The sequence below is a fragment of the Ranitomeya variabilis genome, chromosome 2 (genome assembly GCF_051348905.1).
Source record: "Ranitomeya variabilis isolate aRanVar5 chromosome 2, aRanVar5.hap1, whole genome shotgun sequence".
Lineage (NCBI taxonomy): Eukaryota > Metazoa > Chordata > Amphibia > Anura > Dendrobatidae > Ranitomeya > Ranitomeya variabilis.
This window is the reverse complement of record NC_135233.1, coordinates 33401855-33420266: the sequence shown is the minus strand read 5'-3', so window position 1 is coordinate 33420266 and position 18412 is coordinate 33401855. Positions and strand designations below refer to the sequence as shown.

Genomic DNA, 18412 nt, shown 5'->3' with positions numbered 1-18412 from the left:
TTGGCACTGGGCAGGTTGGCAAAGGGCAGTAGGTTGGCACTGGTTGGCACAGGGCAGTAGATTGGCACTGCCTAGCACAGGGCAGTAGGTTGGCACAGGGCAGTAGGTTGGCACTGGTTGGCACAGGGCAGTAGGTTGGCACAGGGCAGTAGGTTGGCACAGGGCAGTAGATTGGCACTGCCTAGCACAGGGCAGTAGGTTGGCACAGGGCAGTTGGTTGGCACAGGGCAGTAGATTGGCACTGCCTAGCACAGGGAAGTAGGTTGGCACAGGGCAGTAGGTTGGCACAGGGCAGTAGATTGGCACTGCCTAGCACAGGGCAGTAGGTTGGCACAGGGCAGTAGGTTGGCACAGGGCAGTAGGTTGGCACTGGTTGGCACAGGGCAGTAGGTTGGCACAGGGCAGTAGATTGGCACTGCCTAGCACAGGGCAGTAGGTTGGCACTGGTTGGCACAGGGCAGTAGGTTGGCACAGGGCAGTAGGTTGGCACAGGGCAGTAGATTGGCACTGCCTAGCACAGGGCAGTAGGTTGGCACTGGTTGGCGCAGGGCAGTAGGTGGGCACTGGTTGGCGCAGGGCAGCCTGCAGTCCCATGCACAGCACACACTCTGGCTCTCTCCCTGAATCCTTCCGTCCACCCCACGTCACTCTGTGGCAGTGCAGCACGTGGTGCCGGAGACGTTATATATAATGTGCGGGTGATGTTATCTGCTGGCAGTGTCCGGGCTGAGCGTCACACATGGGGCAGAGCGTGCGCCTCCTAGCGGTGTGTGCAGCAGCAGCAGCAGCAGCAGCAGCCGGCGCCAGCTAGGAGCCTCATCCTCCCCAGCACAGCGCGGAGCACACTGGAGGGAGCTGCCGCCTGCAGCCCCGGAGCCCTGGATGCAGCCTGCACGACACGTCAGATCTCCAGCCTTCTCACTCAGCCCCCAGCAGCAGGATCTCCCTTCGCCTCCCCTGCGCCAGTCTATGTGCGCCCTAGCTGGGATCTGGAGGTGATCTGGTGCCCGCACCCAGCGCAGCAGCGTCTCTCATCACCTACATGACTGCACCTCTCCATGGACTACTCACCGAGCAACCTATCACATCTATTACTATTAATATTAATATTTCATGTTGCTGTATAGGACTTTTTTACACTTTGGGGACTTTTGGCAAGTTTTAAAAACTTTTGGAAACTTTTCACCAACTTTTAGAAACTTTTCAAAACTTTTTGGAAACTTTTAAAAAACTTCTAGAAACTTTTTAAAACTTTTGGAAACTTATGTTTTCCGCATTGTGTTGTGTGTTTTTGGACATTGTGTTATTATTCTAATTATTTGTACATATCATTGTATCACTCAGTGACCTGTTTGTGGATTTGATCATCCCAGGAAAGCCAAGATGCACTATTCTCCCTCTTCTCTCCTGAGAGTGCTGCTCACCCTGGACCTGGCCCTGCTGGCCCTCAGCCTGTCTACCTGCAGCACCCTGGACATGGAGCAGTTCATGCGCAAGAGGATTGAGGCCATCAGAGGGCAGATCCTCAGTAAACTCAAACTCAACAGCCCCCCAGAGGATTACCCCGAGCCCGAGGAGGTCTCCCAGGATGTCATCGCCATCTACAACAGCACCAGGGACCTGCTTCAGGAGAAAGCCAACCAGAGGGCCATCGTCTGCGAGAAGGAGCGGACTGACGACGAGTATTTTGCCAAGGAAGTTTACAAAATAGATTTTCTTTCCTCTCCTTTCACCTCAGAAAGTAAGTGCCCCCCCACCCAGCCCCTGGTGCCCCCCCACCCAGCCCCTGGTGCCCCCCACCCAGCCCCTGGACCTGAGCGCTGGGCGAGTCCGTCACTTTTCCCTTCCCATATATGTAGCATTGCCCATCTGTGTATGAGCATGCTGAGGGTTGTAGTTCTGCAACAACTGCAAAGTGACAGCTTAAGTAGCAGCGGTTGTCTAACCAGCTGTTGCTGAACTACCACTTCCAGCATGCTGAGAGTTGTAGTTCCCCAACAGCTGGAATGTCGCAGTACCTGAGATGGTGCGTTGACCTCCCCATATTCTTTACTGATATTTGGGCTACTAATTAATCTGTGTGGGTGACTTACTACTCCCCTCATCTTTGTATTCGCACCTTCATTATTTAGAAGCCCCTGCATTGAACCCCATGGTATATATTTTTTGGGGGGGAATGTGTAATGTACCCATTGCAAATGTCTTTGCGCCCCCTTTTCTGTAGCTGCTGATAATGTAAAGCTTCATTACGTACCAGCCCATTATTGGGTGTAAGAGATTATGGGGTGCGCTGACATAGCCCCCCAGTATTACAAGTCAAGGGGTATTGGTGGTGAATTACACGGGGGGGGGGGGGGGGGTGCGAAAGGAGCAAAAAAAAAAAAAAAATGGAGCAAATACAGAATGTGAACTGCATTCTGGAAATTGACTTTCAGCCAAGAGAAATTTTGCAATGCGCTGTTAGCTCTCCTGGTGGTGGCGGGATTAACCCCTTACTGCCTTGGCCGGACCTTGCAGTATCCTCAAGTTAAAGGGAAACTCTATGAAGAGGGCACCGGAGTTGGAATCCTCAGGCACGGCCTCTTTTCTAGGTTTAGCGTAAGATATCGGGGTCACTTCATACAGGTAGATGCATGTCGATGACCTTGGAGTATAGGGTTGGTCATAGGAACAAGCGCTGGAGTTGGGGTCAGTTTGAGGTGCTATATGATAAATCCATATCGTTTTTATTTTTTGACCAGTCGCACTACAGTTTCCAGCATGCCAGGTGTTGTAGTTCCAGAAATGATGGACTTCTCCAGTTTGGAGACCACTGTTAACAAAAGTCACTATACGGTGTCCTGCGAATGTCCATTATCTTCTCTATCATTGCAGTGCGGATAGATTTAATGTATCGCTACCTGCGATCACCCTTCCCCCACCCCGGTGACTTTCTTGCAGAGCTTACATATTCATATGTGAATGACATCAACACTTTTTTTTCATAAAGGAAGCTGTAGTGTCCCTTTAAATCCTTGCCATTACAGTTTTCAAAGGTCCTTTATGGCACCGCACTGGCACCAATTGTAAATGTCTACTTCATTTGGTTGAGCTCAGCTGCTGTAAAATATCTTGCTCAGCAAAACTGCAAAACTGTCAATCACTGTAAACCCACCCCCCAGAAAAAAATTTTTAAAAAATAATATATATATATATTCACCTATTTGACTACCAATGTGATTTCAATGATTATATGTCACGCTTTAGGACTTTTTACTACTTTTCGCACCTTGCAAAAACTTTTGGAAATGTTTCAAAAGCTTTTTTGAAACTTTTGAAACCTTTTTGGAAACTTTTCAGAAACTTTCAAAAAACTTTTGGAAACTTTTTGGAAACTTTTCAAAAACTTTCAGAAACTTTTGAAACTTTTGAAAACTTTTTGGAAACTTTTCAAAAACTTTCAGAAACTTTCAAAAAAACTTTTGGAAACTTTTTAAGAGCCTGTTTTTGAAGTGTGTTTTCGCACATTGTTTTATTACATTTATATGACTATTAATGACATTTCTAGTAGAAAAAAGTTCCAAGAATTGCTGTGGAGATGTCATGAAATTGCACATATTCACTCCTACCAGGCCGGCCAAGAAATCTCATTCGCTTAATGATATTTTAACATGGCTCATTACATAAGGGATATGATAAACATACTCCACCCTTGTCTTTCCCCAGGCGAAAAATGCCTGTTACCTGCTGGAGCCCAGTGAATGTTTCCAGCGCATGTCGTCTTTTCTTCATCATAACTCATAATAGCAAAATAAGTGATCAGGACATTGGGGCTTCTGCCTTCATTGAGCTTTCATTCTGACTCTAGGGCTACGTTCCCTTTGATGACACGCACAACTCCTTATTGAATGTTCTGAATTTAGGAATTGTTACTTTTTTTTTTCTACCAACCTTTGTGTCAATGGAATGTAAATCTATAGAAAAAAAAATTGTTTTAGGGTGATTTTTATGTTAAATCTGTGTGCATTTCCATCTGTGACCAATAGAGGGAGACAGACATTTTCAGATCGGTCGCTTTTTGCTGATGATCTGATCTGATGATTGACTCCCAGTCCTCTATAATTACATCTTAAAGGGTCATTTAATAAAAAGATTAAATGAGTTTTACGTGAAATCGGCGCTCAATTTAAACCCCGATATGATGGCAAATAGGCTTTGATGGATATAATATGATGAGAGAGTATTATATAAGGACTATTTCTAGTGCTAGCCAGTCCCGGGTGACCTAAAGGTCCAGTCTCCGGTCAGAACCAAGAAGATTGTATATGATAAAAGTCTTATAAGTCGCACAGAAGGTCATAGGACTAAGCTGGTAGCATGGGAAAGGCTCGTTCTGCGCTGCGCAGCGGAGCTCCCAACTATTACAACTATGCCCCAGTAATAGCTGCGGCGAGCTATGTATACGTCCAGCGGATCGTCTCCCATTTTAGAAAGTATTTATAGCAGCACCGAGCGGCTATGATGGACACTGCGTATATCCCACGGCTTATTCTGAATTAAATGTTATTTTTGGCGACGTGGGCCCTTTAAATAGAGTTAATATGGAGTGATGTGGCCGGCCGCCAATCTCTAGAGCTCTACATTAGGAAAGAAAAGTATTTCTGGGAGATCGGAATAATTCTGTGTCAGTCTTCATTATGGAGGATCCCAACTCTGCTCTGAAGAGTTAAAGGGGAACTCCAGATTTAATGATTATTTTCACCGTCATATTCTACATAAGGGGCTAAATATCCAGAGCGAAGGCAACGCTACTGATTGGGAGGCAGCAGGACTAAGACACGGCTGCAGACAAATGTACAAGAGTGCGGCGATACATAAGAAGTATATGGAATGTCAGGCAGCCAATCAGAGCTCATTTGTTAGGTCATATGACCGTCATTTTACAGCATATAGATGTAATATGTATAATAACTAATTTCACCAGCAGAATAGTGAGTGCAGCTCTGGAGGATAATACAGGATGTAACTCATGATCAGTAATGTAATGTATGTACACAGTGACTGCACCAGCAGAATAGTGAGTGCAGCTCTGGGGTATAATACAGGATGTAACTCAGGATCAGTAATGTATGTACACAGTGACTGCACCAGCAGAATAGTGAGTGCAGCTCTGGGGTATAATACAGGATGTAACTCAGGATCAGTAATGTAATGTATGTACACAATGACTGCACCAGCAGAATAGTGAGTGCAGCTCTGGAGGATAATACAGGATGTAACTCATGATCAGTAATGTAATGTATGTACACAGTGACTGCACCAGCAGAACAGTGAGTGCAGCTCTGGGGTATAATACAGGATCTAACTCAGGATCAGTAATATAATGTATGTACACAGTGACTGCACCAGCAGAATAGTGAGTGCAGCTCTGGAGGATAATACAGGATGTAACTCATGATCAGTAATGTAATGTATGTACACAGTGACTGCACCAGCAGAATAGTGAGTGCAGCTCTGGAGGATAATACAGGATGTAACTCGTGATCAGTAATGTAATGTATGTACACAGTGACTGCACCAGCAGAATAGTGAGTGCAGCTCTGGAGTATAATACAGGACGTAACTCAGGATCAGTAATGTAATGTATGTACACAGTGACTGCACCAGCAGAATAGTGAGTGCAGCTCTGGAGTATAACACAGGATGTAACTCAGGATCAGTAATGTAATGTATGTACATAGTGACTGCACCAGCAAAATAGCGAGTGCAGCTCTGGAGTATAATACAGGATGTAACTCAGGATCAGTAATGTAATGTGTGTACACAGTGACTGCACCAGCAGAATAGTGAGTGCAGCTCTGGAGTATAATACAGGAGGTAACTCAGTATCAGTAATGTAATGAATGTACACAGTGACTGCACCAGCAAAATAGCGAGTGCAGCTCTGGAGTACAATACAGGATGTAACTCAGGATCAGTAATGTAATGTATGTACACAGTGACTGCACCAGCAGAATAGTGAGTGCAGCTCTGGAGTATAATACAGGATATAACTCAGGATCAGTAATGTAATGTATGTACACAGTGACTGCACCAGCAGAATAGTGAGTGCAGCTCTGGGGTATAATATAGGATGTAACTCAGGATCAGTAATGTATGTACACAGTGACTGCACCAGCAGAATAGTGAGTGCAGCTCTGGAGTATAATACAAGATGCATCTCAGGATCAGTAATGTAATGTATGTACACAGTGACTGCACCAGCAGAATAGTGAGTGCAGCTCTGGAGTATAATATAGGATGTAACTCAGGATCAGTAATGTAATGTATGTACACAGTGACTGCACCAGCAGAATAGTGAGTGTAGCTCTGGGGTATAATACAGGATGTAACTAAGGATCAGTAATGTAATGTTTGTACACAGTGACTGCACCAGCAGAATAGTGAGTGCAGCTATTGGGTATAATACAGGATGTAACTCAGGATCAGTAATGTAATGTATGTATACAGTGACTGCACCGGCAGAATAGTGAGTGCAGCTCTGGGGTATAATACAAGATATAACTCAGGATCAGTAATGTATGTACACAGTGACTGCACCAGCAGAATATAGTGAGTGCAGCTCTGGAGTATAATACAGGAGGTAACTCAGGATCAGTAATGTAATGTATGTACACAGTGACTGCACCAGCAGAATAATGAGTGCAGCTCTGGAGTATAATACAGGAGATAACTCAGGATCAGTAATGTAATGTATGCACACAGTGACTGCACCAGCAGAATAGTGAGTGCAGCTCTGGAGTATAATACAGGAGGTAACTCGGGATCAGTAATGTAATGTATGTACACAGTGACTGCACCAGCAGAATAGTGAGTGCAGCTCTGGGGTATAATACAGGATGTAACTAAGGATCAGTAATGTAATGTTTGTACACAGTGACTGCGCCAGCAGAATAGGGAGTGCAGCTCTGGGGTATAATACAGGATGTAACTCAGGATCAGTAATGTAATGTAGGTACATAGTGACTGCACCAACAGAATAGTGAGTGCAGCTCTGGAGTATAATGTGGGATGTAACTCAGGATCAGTAATGTAATGTAGGTACACAGTGACTGCACCAGCAGAATAGTGAGTGCAGCTCTGGGGTATAATACAGGATATAACTCGGGATCAGTACAGGATTAGTAATGTAATGTATGTACACAGTGACTGCACCAGCCGAATAGTGAGTGCAGCTCTGGAGTATAATACAGGATGTAACTAAGGATCAGTAATGTAATGTATGTACACAGTGACTGCACCAACAGAATAGTGAGTGCAGCTCTGGAGTATAATACAGGATGTAACTCAGGATCAGTAATGTAATGTATGTACACAGTGACTGCACCAGCAGAATAGTGAGTGCAGCTCTGGAGTATAATATAGGATTTAACTAAGGATCAGTAATGTATGTACACAGTGACTGCACCAGCAGAATAGTGAGTGTAGCTCTGGGGTATAATACAGGATGTAACTAAGGATCAGTAATGTAATGTTTGTACACAGTGACTGCACCAGCAGAATAGGGAGTACAGCTCTGGAGTATAATACAGGATGTAACTCAGGATCAGTACAGGATCAGTAATGTATGTATACAGTGACTGCACCTGCAGAATAGTGAGTGTAGCTCTGAGGTATAATACAGGATATAACTCGGGATCAGTACAGGATTAGTAATGTAATTATGTACACACAGTGACTGCACCAGCAGAATAGTGAGTGCAGCTCTGAAGTATAATACAGGATGTAACTAAGGATCAGTAATGTAATGTAGGTACAAAGTGACTGCACCAGCAGAATAGTGAGTGCAGCTCTGGGGTATAATACAGGATATAACTCAGGATCAGTAATGTAATCTATGTACACAGTGACTGCACCAGCAGAATAGTGAGTGCAGCTCTGTGGTATTATATAGTACCAACATATTCCACAGCACTTTACAAATTAGAGGGCACATGTGCAGGCTATATCGGACATTACACAGTAATACATTATTCAAGAATTAAACAGTATCAGTAACAGTGTCAGTATCTGAATATGTCCAGATGCAAAGTGTTACTGAGTGCATGGAGGGTTTGAGAACAAATGATAGAAGGGACCAGATTCTGAGGGAAAGTTAGGAAAGGAGAGCAGGGAATACATAGCTTAGTGAGGTCTTATGTCGGTCAAAACAAATGTTTTTAAAGCACACTTAGAACTGTGGATTATAGGAATCAACCAGATTGTCTGGGGTAGTGCATTCCAGAGAACAAGCGCAGCATAAGAGAACTTTTAGAATTAGTGTAAAGTTGTTGAATGATATTTTCATGGCAAGACTACAACTTCTAGAATAGGGTTATCAGGGCATGCTGGCAACTGTAGTTTTGCAAAAGGTTGTGGACCATTAGGTTATAGTAAGACAGAGAAGTGAGGCATGTGATGAGGCTTGTGTGCCATTTGGCTTGAACGTTTTTTCCACTTTTCTATGGAAATGATTAAAGTTGCTGTATGGAGCATTACTCCATGTTTGTCCAGTTTGATTTCATCTGAATGTCCACCATGTTGCACTATATTTCACCTGCCTGGCCTCGACTTCTTCTGGGAAAACTAGTGGATTGTCGGAGGTGCTGGATGTAGGGTCCGGGGTAATGAACTGATCGCTGCCCAGGGGTCCACATATTAATAGTGGGTGAGACAACTGGTTAGCAAGTAGATATGAGATGGTTACAGTGGAGCATCACTTTATCGTTGGGGAACCCCGCCAACTACCTCTACGTATTACGCAGCGTTCCTATGTTGGCTCCTAACAGTGCTCACACGTAATTTATGTAAGGAGGAAGCTTCGTCTAATGAGATTCCATGTAATCTGGAAGTTTATCTTGTATTGCTCATTTACATTTTACGGGCAGGGTTACATTGTATAAACATGTCTGCAGGAACTTGCAGGTTGTCTGTCATGTCCTATAACATGGAAGATCTTTATTGTTCGGCTGTGTGAAACGCGTTTTGCTTTGTTTTGCATTTCTGTAATTTTTGGAAGATTATCAAAAGAACTTCTTGGCTGAAAGCTCGAAATAATTATCCAAGACGTCCTCGAGTTATGTGCTGGAGCTTAACGTCGACTGTATCTGAACGGGAGACGAAAGCGGTGGGGGTGTCGCGAATATTGACCGGAGAGCTGCCATGGAGAGTGGTATTGGGACTATGCCCTGAGCCATTGCTGGAGACTGTAGTGTATATCGGCATTGGGACTGTTGACTGCTCCACCAATATGCCACTTCTACTGTGAAGAGGCCCTCAGCTCTTGGGAAGAACCCCTCAATTCAGACCTTCTATTCTATGATCCTAAATGACTTTCAAGGTCAATAATCAGGTCAAAAGGCCAACTCGAAAAATGGTAATCCATTAAGGTGACCATATACCATAGATAGCTGTCAGTCAAATTGTTTGATGGCTACTTCACCCTCACCTACTCTTAGGGGTCATAGTCATTATTCTTAGATCACCACTCTGCTGGGTATTAAAGTCCATTTTTAGCTGCATCCTTTGGGCCCTTTTTTCTACTTGGGAGTTAATGAGGGCCCTGCTATTTACGGCGCCTCTAAATATCATTAGTTATCCAACATATTTGTACTGAATAATACTGTAAAGCATCAGCCCAGCAGTTTCAGATGCTGCTGAGCTGTGATGAACAACATCTGGGAGGGAGAGGTAAAAGTACACGCCCCCAGAGAAGACTCTGAAGACATGCCCAGTTGGACTGCAAAGCAGAGATTTCACATGCTGTGCTACAAAGCAATAAATATCAATATCTCGGCAAAGGAACGACGCAGCACAAAATGGAAAAGTGCATCAGAATCAGGGGAGTGCAGGGATTTTTACAAAATATTTCACGTAAATTGTTTTGATCAAGTGAAAAGTCCTCTCTAAAGGGGCTGTCCAGGATTAGAAAAAACAGAAATGGCGCTGTAAGTGGTATTGCAGCTCATGCCGATTCACTTATATAAAGTTGAGCTGTGATACCAGTCATAACCTATAGACAGTAGTTTGTGGAAGAAAAATACTAATCCCATACAACCTTTCTAATGCTGGCTCAGCAGGGGGACAGAGAAAGATGCATCGTTTCCAAGGTCGGACATGTCATGATTCTAGGGAATAGATCGTAGGAAGAACAGGTGTCGAGAAGACAGGATGAGACCTTGAGTAGTTTTGGTCTAACAGTATTGAGCTCTGCCTTTATCTTGTGGGTACGGCTGGAGTGGCACATCAACGTCTTAAAGGAAAACCTCCTGCGAAACTGCCAGTGATCTCACATCTGCTACAATTTTGCACAGAGCACAACAATACGTCTGAAAGACCTCTAAATTCGACTCTTGGAAGAACAATCAGGGTTAAATACAAGTTACTGCACATATCGCCAAAATATGCAGCCTATAATTATACCCTATGCAAAAAAAGTATTATAACTTTCAATGGCAGGGGATTAGGAATTAGGTTTGATGATTGATTACAGACTAAAGAATGACAGACATTTAATGGCTGCCATCCAAAGCCGAGTGAAGGGCTTGGCTACGCGAAATCAAAAAATTAGCACATAGGTCACAGCAATTAAGTAAAAGTTCTGTTTGTGGCTCCTGGAGGGAAAAATATATATAGAAAAATAGAGGTCTAGGTTAGCTTAGGCCGAGTCTTGAAAAAGTCATGTGAACGGAGGAGAATGGTCCAAGTCCTTAAAGAAAGGGAACATTATATGTTAGAAACTTGGACTTTGGGGCCCGTAATCAATTACGTCATACAGTGAGGCCAAAAAGGGCAAAGTCTGACCTGGGGGATCCAGGCTGGAGCTCCATGTCCCAAAGCATTTTGTAGATATAGGTCTGGTTCGGTTATAAAGTTGCAAATACATCTATTGATTAAATGTCACTTAGTCTTCTGGTTTCCCACAACATTTTTGTCTTTTGTTCTAGGTCTTGAGGATCTTTTTTTGCCTAATTTTCTCATGCTTCATGTGGAAAACTCCTTAGACGGTCTGTATAACAGTGAGAAGTAGGGTTGTCATACAAGTTCGATTAATGAAGTTGTCCAGGACTCTTTTATTGATGACCTGACCTTGGAATAGGTCATCAACTTCAGATTGGTGAAAATCCGGCACCCGATAACCCTATGAATAGCTGTTGGCTGGCCCAGAGGTGGCTAGATGTACACAGTATTACAACCATAGACGAAATGTCACTTGGTCTTCATGGTTTCCCTTATCTTTTTGTCTTTTTTTTACTTGGTCATGAAAGTCTATAATTTTCTGCCTGGTGTGCTCATGCTTCATGTTGGAAGCTCCTTAGATGGTCTGTTTAGCAATGAGAGGAAAGGTGGTCATGCACATTTAGATTAAAGCGGTTGTCAAGACTCTTCAACTGATGACCTGGCCTTCAAACGGGTCATCAATATCAGATCTGTGGAAATCCCACCCTTATGACTAGCTATTGTCCCATCCCGTGGTGGCTGGATATACACAGTATACAGAGCCATGACACAACAGCTCTGCACGCAGTATAGTGGCCTTTCTTAGACACTTCAGCTCAACTCCTATTGAAACATATGGGAGCTGAGCTTCAGTCCCCACTACAGCCACTACATGGTGTATGCAGTTGTTTACTTCCTGATTGGTGGAAGGATGGGTGTTGAACATCCATAAATCTAATATTGTTGATGTATCCTAAGAAAAGACACCTTGCGTTGGTTCAGTATACCACGTAATGTGTATGGGATCATCTCGACTTTACCGAACTCCACTTTCCCCATCCAGAAGACATGCACTCCTGGCCTAGTGTTCTCATGTATGGGGAAGGGCGTTAACTGAAAATGACTTAAAATGTACAGCACCGCCGGCCAAAGTCTATGGTACACCGTACACTCATGTCTACCCCCACCCTGGATCGGACAAGTGTAGAGTTTATTTGAACAGGTAGCCATTATCCACACAAACCAGTGGGCCCTGGCACCTGCTTGGGTTTGTCCACTGCTCCGTGAACAGCAGATAGAACTGGCACAGTTTTTCAAACTTTTTGAAAGCAAAGACAAAATCAATTGAACTTCGCCCTTGACACTAAACAGTGGTCGTGCAGTGAGGAAGATTGGTGAACTTGAGAGCCCCAAATTCTTGCGTTTGTGGGGGTCTTGGTCTCAGTAGGTTTTATCTGAGCCATCAAAAGATTATCATTAGAGACAAGCAATCTATTCATAACAAAGCAAATTTGTTACAAATTTTGCACAAATTTCAGATTCTAGTGAAATTCGATCCTAACGAATCCAGTAATATTTTGGCCATTCGGCTACAATTTTGCTGGATTCTTTGGAAACTAAAAAATAATCTTATACTCGGCTTTTCTAGCTCCTCACCTGTTTTCTTACATTGCTGCCAGCCCTTCCCTGGTATTCCCGATCACGTGGAGGGCGACACACATCATTTGACATGGATCCAGCTGATCAGCTCATGGGTCTCGGCACCAGAAGAACCAAAGACCTGCACAGAGGACCAGGGAAGCTGTGTCGGCAGTGATGGTATCAGAAGTCAGGAGAAATCCGAAGTCTGGCGAGTTTTATTGTATTTTTTACTTTTTTTTTAATTAACCCATTCTGAACCTTTGGTTTGAAGAGACCTCAGAACATAGAAAATTTTGGTCAAAACGATTCGGATCAGAATTTTTTTTTTGAACCAAGCTACACACATTTTGCAAGATTCACTCATCTACAGTACACTGTGGATGGATTAGAAAAAATTTTAAGGTTGTGTTCCCACAAGGAGCTTTTGTTGTTTTTGCTATCTAATTAAGTAAAATAGGTTCCTAGCATTTTTTCGAAAATACGCAGCGTAAAAAACTCACCCAAAATTCATTATGGGAATGTAGCCTAACTTGGACTGAACTGCAGTACCACTTCCAGCCTGTGTACAAGAGTAGCGCTGTTTCTAGACTTAGATAACCCCTTTAATCCAACATTGCTGTATGATTCAGGATCGCATCCATGTTTAGTTCTAGCCTGGGTGTAATTTTCCGCATATGGACCCGGTGTGGGATTCTCATATTCCTACACATTTATCAAATCTTCATTTGCAGCTGGTCTGTTCTTGTGTCACACATCTGCCCAACCAGTTGCAAGTTGTTTTTCTAATTAGGTATACCATTTTACTCCTCGCCTGATATTTGAGCAGCGTACGGTCAGATTCTTAGGCTGCTATCGTACATAGTGGTATCATTGTATCTGACATGTTATAACGTGAGTCATTAGATAATAGGTTCCTTCTGTGTGAAGTATTATGTAGTGCCTAGGGGACTTACCCGCGCTGTTGTGTGCGTACTACTGTACTACCGCGCTACTCTGTGCATTTTGTGCCAAGTGTTGATTTTTAGGTTTAGCCCTCTCATCGTTAAACCGGGATCGTACAATTGGCCTATTGCTAATCTGTTGAGTTGTATTATCACACTGGACAGTACAGGATAGGCCTGGTCCTAGGAGATGCCCAGAAATGGCTGTTCAAAGCTTAATTTCTTATGATTTTCCTGGGGTTTCACTGCCAGGCAGGTAAGTCGAGCACCGATACAGAGGGAGGAGTTAGCAGGGTCTGTGCCAGGAAATGAATCCGGGGGAACTCGATGACTAAATGATGTGTATCTCTAATAAACCTTATAAAGGTTGGATACGATGTCGTAGACTTTGTTTATATTGGACTTGTTGACACCATAGATGCGGCATTAGTTTTGGTTGCTCACACTGGCGTCTGGCTCTTTAGAAGACAGGAACTTGTAGACATGTCGGCTAGAACTTCACCGGATAGGCCTGAGTCATTGTGGTCTTCAATTTATTGGAATGATTGCTCTAAAATGCACCTTTTCGAGGATTTTACCATCAGGCAGGATAAAGCCGAGCGAGGATACAGAAGGATAAAAAGGAGGAGTCAGCAGGGTCTGTACCGGGACACGAAGGTGGGGTAACTCTGTGACAAAATTGTAGATCCAAAACCAAAGAAATGAGCCAGAGTATAAGTTGGTATATGGGCAATATGTAAGAGCATGTTCACATTGTGGCCATTTCACAGACAAAGTCCCCCCCCAAAAAAAAAAAAAAAAAAACACAAATGAGCATATACCCTGTAGTAAATAAATAGTAATAGTACATGTAAATAACATAGGGGACTTAGGTAAAACTATTTTGGTCAAAAAAGCGTACGAGCCATCCCACCGCGACAAGGTGACCCAACGGGATGGTCCTATCTTATGGATCTACAAATATATATATATTTTTTAATACTAATGTGTGTATTTCTAATTTGGTAGCATGTGTAAGGCCTGAAAATTGTCCGAAAAACTATTTAAAGATTATAGAGAAGGTCCTAGTCTTGGAACGAGCCGGACACCATTGTGATCATCAATAATAATCGGAGCTTGCAGATATTAAAGCTATTCAGGTCCGAATTTGGTATTGTCATTCAAGGCAGATCTTTAGACGCCCCTTTCCAGTCACCTGACCCCTGCAGCCCATCAGAAGCCTTTATGGTCAGATGTCAGAAGAATGGCAAGTCAGGACTTATTGTCCAGCTGAAGACCACTGCGTAGCTTGTGCTGGAGTGATTGTGTTTAGAGGGGATGAGTATGACTTATTTTATTATTTTAAGCATATCCATTTCCTTAAACAAAATGCTAAATTTTGAGAAATGGACGACCTGCTAGATATAATCCGAGTAGTTCTGGCCAACATTATCATACTGTATATGGTATAGTTTTATTTTTGCTTGTTTTAGTCCATTTTTTTTCTTTTTGCTCGTTTATGATGTTCTAAAAATAAATGTTTTTGTTTATTTCCCGCCCACCCCCATCCAAAAAAATAAAAAGAAAGTTTCAGCCAAAAAACAAGGAGACACTGTGTTTCTGTTTACTTAACATTAAGTCAATTAGCTAATACTGAAGTATTATTCTGCTCAGCATAAAACTTCCTTCTGTTACCCTGACCCCGGCCGTGTTTATTTGGCTCTATCTGGCTGTATCAAAACCCCACACCACACTGAGAAATACCACATCTGTCCCGGCTCCTGACTAGGCCGTTGTTTCATTCATAAGACTCCCTAGCTGGCCGCCAGATGCAACAATTAAGAAGCTCTTCGTGTTCCTTTTTGCCCCCATACTAATGGACAAAAGTAGAATTGAATTTAGGCCTCGGCATTAAACCATCTGTTGTTTGTTGCCAGTGACGAAATTAAAATGTTCTGGGAGAGATAATTGCATTTTTAAGTGTTGGATATATTTCAGTAAGTTTAATTTCGAAGCTTCCTGTGGAAGTCAAACTCTAAATTTTGTATTCTCACCACTCCGGCAGTAAAGCTGTCATTCTTTCCAAAGCCAGTGTTTCCCTCACATAATTCTTTTGTTTCTGTAATTTTTTTTCCTCCCTCTCTGCTTGGGATTTGGTTAGGCTATAATTTTCTTAACTCCCTCGTATCTCATTTACAGGATTCTCGATGTGAGTAAATGTGTTCCTTCTCATGGATTGTAGGGCGATCCCAAGAAATCCCACAGACGTATAGGTCTATTTACAGCATAAAAGTTTTTGTTTTTGTTTTTTTTAATTCTTCAAATGGTGGAAACCTAGTCCCGGTGTTCTTCCTGATCTTCTGGCTTGATGAACGGAAGGTCATAAGTACTCTGCACATAGAGTCTGTATAGGAAGTCCTAGAGCTTTGTAGGCCACCACTGCTGTAAGAGACACCACAGTAGCCTCCCACCTGAGACTTGTCACCACCAGAAATCTTTCATGGTTTCTGATATCAAAAACTCAACTGAAGGTAACTGATAGTCCTCCATTCCCCATGGTTCTAGCTCCACCGCTCCCATGCTTTCCACCAGTCTTTGTTTACTATGCTGCAGCGAGTACCTGACCACCACAATAAATTGTTGGTCTCAATAAATAGTTGTTGCACTCACATACACTGCAGCCAATCACTGAGGTTAGTGATTATACACATAGGTCATGTGGGTTGTGGGTGATGTCATCGATCTCCTAATCTCTACAGACTGCTGTTGGGGGCATATACAGTTTTGCATCACTCAGAAGTTGTTTGAAACAGCAATACGACTTTGTGCCATTAACAGCCAAAGTGGACAACGGCCCCATGTACGAGGAGATGTCAGGTCCACCTGCTGACAAGTCATTCAATCCTCCATAAAAAAAATCTTTTTGACAAGTTCCTAAATGAGTTTTCACTCTTCAAGTATTGACCGCAATTTCAGGACTGACCTCCAAGCCTCCTGACCCGATTACAGCAGCCTAATATGGCTGATAAATACAGGTTTAGGAGACTCATGGCTGGTCCAGTCATGGTTGTCCGCTCTTGAACAATGAAAGTTGGGTGAAAGTAGTCTTTTACAGGATACCCATGGGCGGTCCAGGCGTGGTGGTGGTGTACTCTTGAACCATGAAACTTAGATATGTGAAATTGGTCTTATATAGGAAACTCATGACAGGTCCAGACATGGCAGTCCACTCTTGAACCATGAAAGTTGGATATGTGAAAGTGGTCTTATACAGGAGACCCATGGCCAGTCCAGACATAGTGGTCAACTCTTGAACCAGGAAATTTGGATATGTGAATGTGAAAGTAGTCTTATTGAGGAGACCCATGGCTGGTCCAGACATGGCGGTCCACTCTTGAACCATGAAAGTTGGATATGTGAAAGTAGTCTTATACAGGAGACCCATGGCTGGTCCAGACATGGCGGTGCACTCTTGAGCTATGAATGTTGGATATGTCTTATACATGCACACTAAACACATTCCCTTTGGGTGGTGTTTACTACTTATGGAGGCAGGTGGGGCTAAATAGACAGCTTTTTGAATTGGTGTCAGTGAGACAGCTGCCGGTCTATGTTCATCATTAGAGAAGAAGATTGCATTTTTTTTTATTAAAGTTTGCATAAAATCAAGAAAAATTGTACTTATAGCAGTAACATCTACAACCTCTCATAAACAAATGAAAATTTTCAGTAGTTAAAAAAAAAAACCCTGTACATTGGGCAAACATTGATACGGACTTACAGGGTCTTGATCATGTAAAGGTTGGGTGATGGAGTGATGCAAGCGTTGGGTCACCCAAGGGCAGTGTTCACACACTCTACTACATTTCCGTTATTCAGGCATTTCTGGACCCAACCTCACAGATTCACAGAATTTTTTTTTTTAAAGAATTGATAGTTTGGAACCTTTTTTTTGTGTTGTGTGTTTCTAGGCTGCTGTACGAAGACCTCAGTGGCTTCTCGCCCCAGGAGGTTTTTGCATCATCGCAAGGAGGGCAGGCTGTAGAGCATCTGCTTGTAGTTTACAGAGCACGTAGTTCATAGAAACATCTTTGAATGCAGCAAAATGGGGATTCTTAATAGTTGTGTTTACAATGCAGGGTCGAGCGCCACTAAATCATCTTCAGTCCTTCTTCAACTTCTTGGAATGCCCTTTTCTTGAAAGTTTCTCTGGTGGAATTTACAGACATTTCTTCTGAAAGAATTCTCAGCTCTGTTTACACTCGGATGCTAGAGAGAGTTGTTTTCAATCAATACAATTTTTTAAAATTTGTTACAAATATATATATATATATTTTTTACAGCATACATTTTTATATATAAAAAAGTATTAAAAATAAAGTAGTCTGAGGAGTATTATTTTTTTCCAAAAAAATTCTATATGGTAAAAAAATCTATAAAAAAAGCAATACTCACTTCACCAATGTCCATTACCGGCCGCCGGTCTCTACTTCCTGTAGCAATGATGTTACCGCTTAGTATGACCGTTGAGACATGTGACGGCGGCAGCCAGTCACTGGCCACATCGGTGATATGCTACAACTGCAGTGGTCACATGTACCTGTGCCAGACATATCATTGCTGCAGAAGAAAGTTGGAGAACTAGGGAGGTGAATATTGCATCTTTTATATTTTGAAGCCAGTATTTTTTTTTTTTACTTTTTAGACAACCCGTTTAATATTTTTTTTTTAATTTTTAAAATATAAAGAATGTGAATTTAATCGTTTTTATCATCCTACTATACATGGCATAGATTTTTTTTGTCTTTTTCTTTTTTTGCAGAATATTTTCGTCACATGTATTTCAAATCTTCTCAACACTCCTAAGTACTAGTCTGCACTCACACTTTGCAGCCGCGATGCAATTTTTTTTTCTTTTTCCGGTAGTCATTTGTGGCCAATACATCTTAAAGAAAGCTGTCCACTACTTTTGTTTAGGTAATCAATATCTGATCAGTGTCAGTTGAAACTCCTACAGATCCGCTCCATTGGATGTAAACCGCATACCGATAATAAAACATCACATCTTATTGACGGATGCTGCTGATCAGTTCTTATTCTCTTCAATAGAAGCT

The 18412-nt window shown here is 42.6% G+C and overlaps 1 protein-coding gene across 1 annotated transcript in view; it reads left to right on the top strand.

Moving 5' to 3' along the window:
* The first annotated feature begins 713 nt into the window (after positions 1–713).
* The window catches only part of TGFB2 (transforming growth factor beta 2), a 116146-nt gene continuing 98447 nt past the window's right edge, over positions 714–18412 (top strand). The window contains exon 1 of the mRNA XM_077282253.1: positions 714–1741. Coding sequence (XP_077138368.1) covers positions 1384–1741 — 358 coding nt within the window. The 5' untranslated portion in view covers positions 714–1383. The remainder of the gene's footprint in view (positions 1742–18412) is intronic.